This window comes from Galeopterus variegatus, unplaced genomic scaffold (genome assembly GCF_000696425.1).
Source record: "Galeopterus variegatus unplaced genomic scaffold, G_variegatus-3.0.2 Scaffold52, whole genome shotgun sequence".
Classification (NCBI taxonomy): domain Eukaryota; kingdom Metazoa; phylum Chordata; class Mammalia; order Dermoptera; family Cynocephalidae; genus Galeopterus; species Galeopterus variegatus.
The window spans coordinates 1,164,596-1,176,879 of NW_007726163.1; the positions used below are offsets into that span (position 1 = coordinate 1,164,596).

The 12,284-nt window shown below is 38.2% G+C and overlaps 1 protein-coding gene across 2 annotated transcripts in view; it reads right to left on the reverse strand.

Annotated features, from left to right (window-relative positions):
- The window catches only part of LOC103590961 (chromosome unknown open reading frame, human C2orf43), a 114,055-nt gene extending 110,226 nt beyond the window's left edge, over window positions 1-3,829 (reverse strand). For both annotated transcript variants that reach the window (XM_008573325.1, XM_008573333.1), the window contains exon 1: window positions 3,676-3,829. In XM_008573325.1, the coding sequence (XP_008571547.1) occupies window positions 3,676-3,829 (154 nt within the window). The remainder of the gene's footprint in view (window positions 1-3,675) is intronic.
- Window positions 3,830-12,284: the final 8,455 nt, after the last annotated feature.

Sequence of the window (12,284 nt, forward strand, 5' to 3'; positions counted from 1 at the left end):
AATACTCCTGGTCCTGACATCAACTGTTAGCCAGAAATGGCTAACATCCTAACTCCGATACATCTTTGCCAGCTCAATCTTCTGCCCTTTCAGACCTCACTACCAATACACCTGCTATTAAATCATAGAGCTGCTCAAAAATCCATCTGCTTGTTCTGTTTTGTTTTGGGTTTTTTTTGGCAGCCTACCAGTAAAGGGATCCGAACTCTTGGCCTTTGAGTTGTAACACTGTGCTCTAACAAACTGAGCTAACTGCATGGTTTTTGATAAACAATTCCTTTCATTGCACATATCTGCTATTCTAAACACTGACCACGTTCCTTGAGGCCCCTACTCACCTTCCACAATGGGCACTCTCAACAAATGACCTCAACTCTTAACAGAGAAAGTGGAAGTCAGGAGGCAGAAACTATTTCATTTCCCTCTGATATGCCTTCACACACCTCCGTTTTTTAGTAACCAATTCACCTCCTGCCTTCCAGCCTCAGGATATCCCTTCTCCAGTCCAAGATAATGTTTCTACCTATTTTCTCTAGCCTATCCTAACCCATGGACTCCAAATCTGTTCCATAAAATAGCACTTGTCTTGACGATAATTTTAAACTCTACCTTATTGTTGGCAGAGCATATATATATTTACTTTCAAGAGATGTTGCCAGACTGATTTCCAAAAAGACTGTTATATCCTAACAGAAGACTGGAAATTTATTCCCAGAAAAGGTTAAATCAAAGAAAGATTCTGGATTAGGAATCTTAGCCCAGCTGAGAATGGAAGTACCATACCAAGAAGAGGTTAGATTACGTGAACTAAACAATGAAACTCCAACCTCCTTTCCCCTGTTCAGCTCTGAACATTAGCAGACAAGCTTACACTCTTCAAACAGGAGACTGGAGCATTCCTTCCTGGGAAAACTGAACAATCTGAGAAAGAGCTTCAAATACTGAAAGATGGAAATCCCCCAATAAAATGCTGGGTCCCTACCCAATCACCCTAGGGTAAGACTCAAACATCCTACTTTGCCCAAGACTGTCTCAGTTTTAGTACAGAAAGTCATGTGTCTTGGAAAGACACCAGTGGACAAGCCTCACCCTAAATACAAAACTTCCAATCAGTTTTTTGTGTCTTCCTCTTACAAATGATTTGGGTAGTCAAGGATTACCAGACATGTGAGGAAAAATAAACACTAATACAAACAAACAGAAAAAGGAACCCAGTGAAAACAAGACAAAGAAAATTATATTGCATCTATGAAACAGGAGACTATCAAAAAAGAAAAAAGAGAAAAAAGAACTCTTAGAATTGAAGTATACGAAGTTTACTGAAGTATATGAGTTTCTGGTTTAAAAGAGCCCAACAAAACTCAAGGGCAAGGGCCGGCCCGTGGCTCACTCGGTAGAGTGCGGTGCTGATAACACCAAGGCCACGGGTTCGGATCCCATATAGGGATGGCCGGTTTGCTCACTGGCTGAGCGTGGTGCTGACAACACCAAGCCAAGGGTTGAGATCCCCTTACCGGTCATCTTTTTGAAAAAAAAAAAAAACTCAAGGGCAATGTATGAAAAAATATCCACACCAAGGTGCTTCATTGTAAAATTTCAGAATCTTAGAACAAAGACAAGGTCTCAAAACTGGGGTGGGGGACTAGGGGAAGCTTCACATACAAAAGATCCAAAATCAGAATGATACCAAGACTTCTCATAAGCAGATCTGAACCCTGGAACACCCTCCAGGGTTAGTTAACACCCTCCAAATTCTAAGGAAAAATTATTTCCAATCTAGAAGTCTAAGACATTTTCTGACATGCTATATCTTTAGAAGATGACTTCCCTTGCACCTCTTCTCAGGAAGCTACTAGAAGATGTGCTCCACCAAAAACAAGGGAGTAAACCAAGAAAGAGGAAAATATGGAATCTAGGAAAAAGGGGAGTTCAAACCAGCAGAAAGTGAGATGAATCTCCAGGATGGCAGCTGTGCAACATCAAGGTCAAGGATTTGGATCCCCTTACTGGCCAGCCACAAAAAAAATAAAAATAAAAAATAAATAAATAAAAAGAAATAAAATAAAGTTAGCCCTGCAAACCAATAGGGAAAAGAAAGATTATATAATAAAAGGTTATGGCCAAGTAGTAGGCTATCTAAGAAGAGGGGGGAGATCACTAGAGCCCTTCCTCAGTCCCTGCCCTTAAATTATAGATGTGACAGACTTAAAAAATTACAAATCAAACTGTAAAAACATAGAAGACATGGTAAAATTGTTTTATAATCTTGGAGTAGGGAAGGCCTTTTAAGAAAGTAATAACACCCAGAAGTCTTAAATAAAGAGACTGATAATTTTGACCACATAACAATGAAACTTTCTGTAGAACCAAATAAATATTGTAAATAAAGTCAAAAGACAAACCAGGAAAGATTCTTGCCATGCATGACAGGCAAATCACAACTTTACTTTAAAATAAGGAGCTATTTCTTTTCCTTTTTTGGCTGCTGACCTGTAAAGAGATCCAAACCCTTTACCTTGGTGTTATCAGCACCATGCTCTCTGCCATTCGCAACGACATGGATGAGCTTAGAGAAACTTATGTTGAGTGAAACAAGCAAAGCACAGAGGGCAAAATACCGCATGTCCTCACTTATAAGTGGGAGCTAAGAGAGAAAGAAGGAAGGAAAGAAAGAACACAGTGGTGTGTTGAACTGCAGAGGGAGAGAGCATATCTAGGGATACAAAGTGGAATGGGGGAAAGGGGTATGGGGAGGTAGGTCAAGGATTAATTGGGTGGGGGACGTGGAGTATAATTGCAATTTGTTGTAATGGGCATGCTGCCAGTATTGTTCTGGCTATTACATATTGGGCATGAGTGGTGATGGTCAGCTTTGTACCCTATGAATATTCATAACCAATCAAAAATAAATCAAATAAAATAAAGAGCTTTTACAAATCAATAAGAAAAACATTGATAACACAATTGAAAAATGGGCACGGATTTCAAACTAGCAGTTCACAGAATAAGAACCTCAAGTGAATTACAAAGATATATGTCCAAACAATTTAAAAAGCACTTTGAATACCTGCAATAAATCAAGCATCTACCCCTAATGTTCTATTGACAGTGATCTAGCAAAAGTCACAAGCAACCCAGTTGTCAAATCCCAGAATAAACAAACATTCTATAATAAACATATAGTTATCTTGAAATAAGGCAGAACAAAGTTTAGAAAACTGAAAAAAAAAAAAAAAAAAAAAAAATTCTAAATATGATGTAATAGCTGGCCAGATAGCTCAGTTGGTAGAGCATGGTACTGATAACACCAACGTCTGAGGTTTGATCCTTGCACCAGCCAGCAAAAAAAAAAAAACCCCAAAAGTTATAAATATTAAGAAATACAATCAGATTAAAAACTGCATGTATGATATACTTCCAATTGTGACCCATGAATATATATATACACATATATAATAGACAACATATACATAATGTAAATGCATAGAAAAAAACAAAAAGCCCAGCCACCCAAGTATTAAGGGTGGCTGTTATCAATAGACCGAGTGATTTTCATTCCATCAGGTTTTCTATATTTACCAAATTCTCTGTAGTTAACCCATAATAGTACTTTTAAAATCAGAAATACTTATGCATATCTGTACAAAGTCTCCTCATCTAGACTTTTATACTTACCAGGAATAATGAAAATAAGCAGCTTAGGCCTGTTGACACTTTGATCATTAAAGAGGTCAGTCCAGGGCCCACATTTCAAAACCTGGGTTTCAACTCCACCACACAAAATGAATTCCTCATGCACAGGAATTTCTTCCTTGATTTCTGAGTCCATTTCTATATAGGTGAGAAAAGCAATATGAAGAGTCAGTAAAATGTAAAACCTTGAGCCAAAGACAATATTCAAATATAAAAAAGGCAAATTTCAATATACCTAGAAGGAAATGCCACAAGGACATATGGGAGACATAAGACTATTCAGCTATTATGGATTATAGGATTGAAAGCAAATTAAAACAAACCACAAGGGTAGTTAGACATGGGGAGATACGACTTTGGCAAAATAACAGATGATAGAGGGATTTAAATCAAAATCACATCATCCTGTCCTGCAGCTCTCCTGTCCTGTCTAAAATGACAATAACTTCCACTTTCCTTCTGCTGGAATTCTCTTATGGCTCTGTGCTTTACCATTGAGACAGGTCCCTCTCCCTTTCACCTGGTGAAGACTGGTGAAAAATGCAGAGGTTATGGCTTGCCCTTGCATTCTCCCCAGAACAATAAGAGGGATAGTGAACTCCTTTACAGTCTTTCTATAGTGTCAGCCAGCCACCTGACCTTTCTCCCACAGAGCAGCCTGGAACTGCTCTGCCCCAAGCTGTACACAATCGTGCTCTACTTTGCTGCACTGGGAGGCCACTCCAACTTCCAATTTCAGCAGTACCTGAAGTTGTGCTCCAACTCCCTCTATACCCACTTACCAGCCTCAACTCACCTGGGAGCCTAGGGCTGTTGCTGCAGCCCTCCCAACACAGACACCATGTGCTCCAGGCCTTGCACCTGCAACAACACCCTGATTCCCCCTGCACGCCCTCCCACCAGTGTTGGCTCACATGCTGACATAGTGACTGTGCACCAGCTTTAGCACAGGCAACACAGCAAATTTCTCCATCATCCAATGAGCTACAGCCACACCTTCAATGAGGTCTGAAACCTCCTTTCAATTCTGTCTTTCCTTGGGTACTTTCCCTTAGTCCTAGGGTAACTTTCAGAGTTCTCTTTATACAGTAACTTTATAGTTTTCCCCCATCATAACTTAATGTTCTTTATGTTCATAAATGTTAAACCAACCATTTATGTGACTGTGTGGTTTCTGTCTCCTGATTTGATCCAGACTGATATACCCCTCATGTGTCTATGCTAATTTTTCTCTGTAAATTTTTCCCACCTTACACACAGCTCAAATTCTACTTCCTACAGGAGCCTTTCTTGAGCACCCCAGGTAAAGGAAACCTCTTTTTCCTCTAAATTCACAGCACCTGCCTTTATCATAAGGTGGCAGTGATAAAAGTAGCCAGCTAATCTTTATCTGGTAAAACTTGTTACTCATGTCATGCCTCACTCTCCCACAGCTCCAGTATCAAGAAACTCACTGAAAGCACCACCTGTCGCTCCCCAGACTTAACAACTTATGGCAGATACAATGCTGGGTAAATAAACAGATAATTTCACACACTGATGGTAATAATGAAAATGGCCTTTGGAAAGCAACCTGCAGCATGGGTCAATACCCATAAAAGGCACAAATTCTGATTCAGTCCTTTTGGGGAATCAAATCTAAAAAAAAAAATGATCCAAAATATTTTTTTTAAGACTGTTGCAATACGATGCTATTTATAAGAGTGAAATGGTGAGGAACCTAAATGGTCATTAATGGACAAATATTTAAGTAAATTATGATAAACCATGATACAGATACTAAAAATTATATATATGACTCAACATTAGGGAATGGTAAAATAAATTGTAGTTCAATATTATGATCAACTATTATGTTCCTTCAAAACTGCTCTGCTCTGCTAAGTTGGTTATAATTTATCCATTTGCTTTCTAACATTTCACTTCTCTAGGCTGATGTTATGTTGCCTATTCTACTCTTTGTTTATGCCTTCATTACTTTTACTGTCAATTTCATGAATTTAGGGAGGAAGAAGAAATAAACTTATATGTTCTAACCTCCAAGTTTAACCAAAAGTCCAAAATTGATTTTCTTAAATAAGAATACTTAGAAAAACAAAAAATCTCTTAAAAAGTAGGGGCCCCTCTCCATTCAAAATATATCTACTGATTCAATATATAAAAGTATCATCTCACCTTTTCTAATGAATTGATTTTTAGTCACTAATAAATGTCACTGTAGCCCAGTCTCCAAAACTACCACAAAACACAGTATATTTATAAAAGTCTTCTGACATTTATAATGTGTTAGAAACAATATTAGATTTAGCTGTTATACACAATATTTAATTAGAGCAGTGACTATGAAGACACTGGCCAAATTTAATACCTTCACCAGAAGAGAATTTGAAGTTATTAACTATGAAGTTATTAAATCTACTCAACACATAAATTCTTGACTTCAAGTAAACAACATCTTCGGAGTTTGATTAGCCACAAAATTAATGACAATTCAAGCAGATATGAAACTCAAGCACAGTCTATAAAAATTTAAAAAAAAATGTAACTACAACTCTAGAACACCTCAAGTAAAGTACAACTGCGAAACGTGGAGTCAACATACTTATTTATAAAGCGTCTTTTATTTTACTTTACTTATATTTCTGAATCTCACACAATCATGTAAAAGAAGCAAAGAAAAACTTGAGGTATGAGAATTCAAACTCTTCCTTACCTAAGAATCCAAGGTAATTCAGTTCTGCAAACAAGTGTCACTTTAAAAAGAATGTGTTGTAATTATATATTGTTAAAGGGTGATGGCCCCGCCTTCCGCCTAAGCCTACAAGCAATCTTTAATGAAATCAATTTTGACAAGCAATATGACTTAGGCTGGATAAAAATCAAGTGTGGATACAACTTGTGCAACTTTCTTTTTGGCAATTAAATCTTATACAAACCTAGACAATATTTAAAAAGAAAAGAAGCATTTGATCAGTATAATTTCATATTTATAATATTTATAATAAATTATATTTATAGAATAAATATTTATATATTATAAAGCCAGCCAATGAGAACAATGAGGCTGTACTACTGAACAAAAATATTTGAAAATGGAGTTATAATTGTATCTCATTTAGCTTCAGCATCCAAATAATGTCTGCATTTTATTCTGGTTACTCAGTAAAAATTCTGCTTTGTTCATATTAAAAAACTGCAGATAATAAAATTTTTTTAAAAGCTTCTGTTGCAATGTCCAGATAGTCTTCAATTAAACTACAATAAACTTGAAAAAGAGGTAGTAAGATCATTTTCTTTCAAAGTTAAAGCACTACCAATATCTAATAATAACTTGTATTATTTATCACATATCTAAGGGTACTTCAAAAAGTTCACAGAAAGATTCACATTATCTTTTAATTCTATTTTCCATGAACTTTTTGAAGTACCCTTTTATAAGGTGGATAGGAAACTTCTAAAATCTCTTCAAATGCCAAAAATTTTATACATCATACTATCAATGTAAGTTGTGGACTGTGTTATTGTCCCACAATTATACAGAGCAGATCATACATTTGCATGTGTCTGAACCTTGACTGGCAATTAGTTAGTGCCGTTCCTTTTTTTTTTTTTTTTTTTTTTTTTAAAAAAGATGACCGGTAAGGGGATCTTAACCCTTGACTTGGTGTTGTCAGCACCAAGCTCTCTGAAGTGAGCTAACCGGCCATCCCTATATGGGATCCGAACCCATGGCCTTGGTGTTATCAGCACCGCACTCTCCCGAGTGAGCCACGGGCCGGCCCTAGTTAGTGCCATTCCTGAGCACTGGTGTTAAGTCTACTTGTAAAATATTTGGTGACTGGACAAGTGCAGACTAAAACTTTAAAGGCCCATGGCAGAGATACAAAATTTGTAATTGATATCAAAACACAATACAAGGGGGCCGGCCTGTGGCTCACTTGGGAGAGTGTGGTGCTGATAACACTAAGGCCAAGGGTTCGGATCCCATTTAGGGATGGCTGGTTAGCTCACTGGGTGAGCATGGTGCTGACAACACCAAGCCAAGGGTTAAGATCCCCTTACCAGTCATCTTTAAAAAAAAAAAAAAAAAAACACACAATAGAAGAAGAACAAATATATACAAAAATGTCAACAGAAGATTTACTTTGGGTTCCAGTCAAGATGACAGAATAAATGGTTCTCAGCAGCATTCTCTCCCACAAATCAACCAATTTGCAACTATAAAGATGTAACAACAGCCAAGCTGGGACGGCTAGAGCTCAGGGGAAGAGGAGGAGAAACCTATGGAGTTCATGAAGGTGGGAGAAACCACAATGACAGAAAGAAAAAAACTGCTTGGAACGTTTTGGGTCATGGGCACTTTAAGGCTGGAGCTGCTGAGCACATGCAGCAGGAGCTGGCAGAAACTGCAGCTGCGCCCTTTGGATGGAGTTACTTGGAGGCAGCAGGGGAGAAGAGGGCCTTGGTGGCCCCCAGGACAGCAAGACCACTAATAGGGTTCCCGTGGACCCAGGCAGGAGCAAGGAGCCAGAAGAGCTGAAAAAGGGGAGCCATTCAGAGGCTGGTGAGTCATCGCAAGGGACCAGTGCACACCCATCCCATGCGAAGTGTTTGGAGCATGGGCGGTTGGGGAGATTGGCCCACTGGGAGAACACTGGGACACACACAGCAAGGACAGCTGATCTGACCCCCAATCAGCACAGGACCACTCAGAGGAGACTGGTCGGGAATGCAGAATTGCATGGGGTGTAGTTTGATGAAGAAACTCAGGCCCAGATCAGAGTTTCTACACAACCCAGGAAAGCCAGAAGTACCTAAAAGGCAGCTATTCAACCCTGAGCTGCATAAAAAGCCTTCCCTAGAGAAATAGCAGCAAAGCAGCAATTTAGCTCAACCACACAGCTCAAGTACTGGTTCCCACAGGAAGTTCCCCTGTTTTAGAAGTAAGCAAAGGACAAAAAATTAGTTCTGGCCTAGGCACACTGCCAGCACCTTGGGGCCCTGCATGGGGCCCTGTATGGGACCCTGAGGCATCCAGCCAGGGACCAGACCCTGCCCACAACCAGGCACACCACCAGTGCCTCGGGGGCCCACCTGGGGTATAGAGCCGGGGACCGGATGCCCCTGCCCAACCAGGCACACCACCAGCACCAAGGAGCATACCTAAACATCACCTCCATGTGGGTGGCCCACCACAACCACCACCATAACCATGGCTGCTGCAAAAGTGGCTAGACGTCACAACCACCATGCAGAGGTCCACCAGCCACTGGAGTGCATTGACAAAGGAGAGTCACCAGCAGAGACCAAAGAAAAGAATAGGATGTTTCTCTCCACAAAGCCCATTCCAGAGTGACAGAAGCAGCAGCTGCTCTATGATAATATTGGGGGTTTTGAACACACCTCTCAGCACTGGACAGATCATCTAGGCAACAAATCAACAGAGTAACTATTATTCTTTCAGAGGGAGATAAGAATCTAGGGTTATCAGTGGTGGGAGGGTGGAGGGAGAGAGGAATAGGGAGAGATTGGACAAGGGGCATAAAGAATAAGTATAATTTGTAACAATATACGTACTAGTAATATTGATTTGATCAATGTATGTCAACATTGGACCCCTAAAACTATGTATAACCAATTATGAGTCAATAAAAAAAAGATTTATTTAAAGTTTCTTTTTTTTTTTTTAATTGGCCTAGCAGCAAACATTGACATACTGGTGATCTGTATGTATTAAATGTTTGGTTATAGCAGCGGTGAGTCTGGTTGTTGTTTTTAATTAGAAAGCATTTTTTAGTTTAAAATGTACATTAAAATTAAGTTTGAATCTGCTTTAGTAATGACAACCAGCTTGTTTCCATGTAATCTTTCATTGGGAATTAGAAAAGCCAGAGGAAAAAAGTTCTAATCTGTTCAAAAAGTCAGTAACCACTAAAAGAACTATACAAGAATATGCAACAAGTTAATAAATGAGAAAATAGAAAATATAATTAATATAAAAATGAGAATAAAGCAGAGAAGTAATAGAGAACAAAAAAAGGACATCAAAATCTACACAATACATAGTTTTTTTCTCAATAATATTCAGCAAAGCATATAGCTTTCTATGTAGAGATCTTGCACATCATTTGTTAGATTTATTGCAGGAAAATTTGAAGTCAAGACATGCATAAATTAGGAAAAAAGCCTGGAAATCAAGGATCTAAACCATCTAGCTTAAGGAATTAGAAAAAATAAATAAGTCCAAATAGAAAAATAGAAAATAGAAAAAATACAATAATAAAGAATAGAAGTTAATGGGATAGGAAAAAAAAGTTTATAATAGAGAAGATTAACCAAACCCAAAAGTTTGTTCTTTGAAAAGACCTACAAAGACTGAGACTGAGAAGACTAATCAAGAAAAGAGAGGGCACAAATAACCAACATCAGAAGTGAAAAAGAAAAAATCACTCCAGAGTCTACAGACATCGAAAATATAATAGAAGAATAGATGAAGAACTTTATAACAATAAATTTGACATGGACAAATTCCAAGAAAATCAGATACAAAAAGACTAAAAGAATCTTAATAGATCTATATCTATTAAAGACACTGACTTCATAATTCCCGGTCCAGATGACAGAGTCAACACTTAAGAAATAATACCAATCTTGCATAGCATTGTTGAGAGAACAGAAAAAGAGGGACAACTTCCCAACTTATTTTATGAAGCCAACAAATCTTGGTATCAATATCTGAAAAGGATATTATATGAAAGGAAAATTATAAGCCAATCTCTTTCATGAACAGAGATGCAAAAACTACTCAAAATACTAGCAGACCAAATCTAGTGATATATAAAAGGGTACCACATGACAACCAAATTGTGTATATACCAGAAATTAAAGTTATTTAAATATTCAAAATTTAATCATTTTAATTTACCACATCAACAGATAAAGGAGAAAAATCACATAATCATCTCAACCAATACACAAAATATATTTGATAAAATCCAATAGTCATGAAAAACTTTAAAAAGGGAGAAAATAGGGGGATTTTCTTTTATGAAATATGAGTATAAAATATATATAATTTATTATTTTCATTTAATATAAATATAAAAAATCTACAGCAAACATTTTACCAAGGGTAAAATACTGAAAGGCCCTCTGAGTTTGAGATCAAGACACACAGGTCTGCTATCAACATTTCTTTTCTACATTGTACTTGAGTTTCCAGCCAATACAGTAAGACACAAAAAAGAAATAAACATGCATGGATTAGACAGAAAGAAAGAAACCTGTCATTATTAACAAACAACATTACACACATAGAATCACCCATAGTATCCATACACACATATAAAAATCTAACTATAATATCTATTTGTATTTTAGATCTGTATATACACACACATATACATTATATGTATAGATAGATTTTTTTCCAACAAGCACATATCCAGAATATATGAAAAACTTGTACAATCAATGAGAAAACCTAATAGAAAAGTGGACAAAGTATGTGAACAGACGTTTCACGAAAGAGAATATCAGATGGCAAATAAATATAAGGGCTTTCTAGAAGAGCCAAAGAATACAGATATTGAAACTTCAGTTGACCCTTGAACAACACAGGTTTAACCTGTGTGGGTCCACTTATATGCAGAACCTGTGTAAATGGAGGGCTGACTTTTCTTTTTTTCTTTTTTTTTCCTTTTTTGTCTTTTTTCGTGACCGGCAACGGATCTCAACCCTCAGTGTCGCGCCCGTACCAGACCGGGACCGGCAACGGGATCGCAACCCTCGGTGTTGCCCCCGCACCTCGCTCAGCCAGTGAGCGGCCGGTCTGTATGTGGGATCCAAACCCTCAGCGGGAGCGCCGCCGCGCTTCCCAAGCGGCGCACTGTAGCAGTGCGCCACTGGGCCGGCCCGCGGGCTGACTTTTCATATGCACAGATTCCACAGGGCCAACTACTTAACTGTTTAAGTTATACTAAAGTAATGACGTGGGGAAACTCATAGGCGAATTTTTGACTATATGGGATGTCAGGTGCTCTTAACCCCTGGGTTTTTTAAGGGTCAACTGTTTAAAGAAAATACTGGTCAGGTAGGAGACTGATTTGCTGCAGATAAAAGGCCAGTACTGGAGTTGTCCTACTCCAGACTATGGAGGCCTTGAATGCCAGGCTAACAAATTGAGAAACCTGTAATTCCAGAAGAGGTCTCCCAAGGAAGATGTATCACAAGCTAACAATTATTGATTGCGGTTAAAAAAAAAAAAAAAAAAAAAAGTGTTTTCAGGAAATACTGGGTGTTACCCTAAAACTAGTGGTTAAAACAACCATTTGATTATGTTCTTAGATTATGTGGGTCAGGAATTCAGAAAGGGCTCAGCAAGGACAGCCTGTTTCTAATCCAAAGTCTGGGGCCTCAGCTGAGAAGACTCAACAGCTGGGTGTGATTTGTTCACTAGGAGTAGGAGTCATCTGGAAGTATCTTTGTTCATATGTCTGGTGACATGCTGCTGTCACACAGGTTGCTGGCCCAAAACATCTGCACATGCCCTCTCCATCTGGTCTTTCCCCATGGGGTATTCTAGGTTTCTT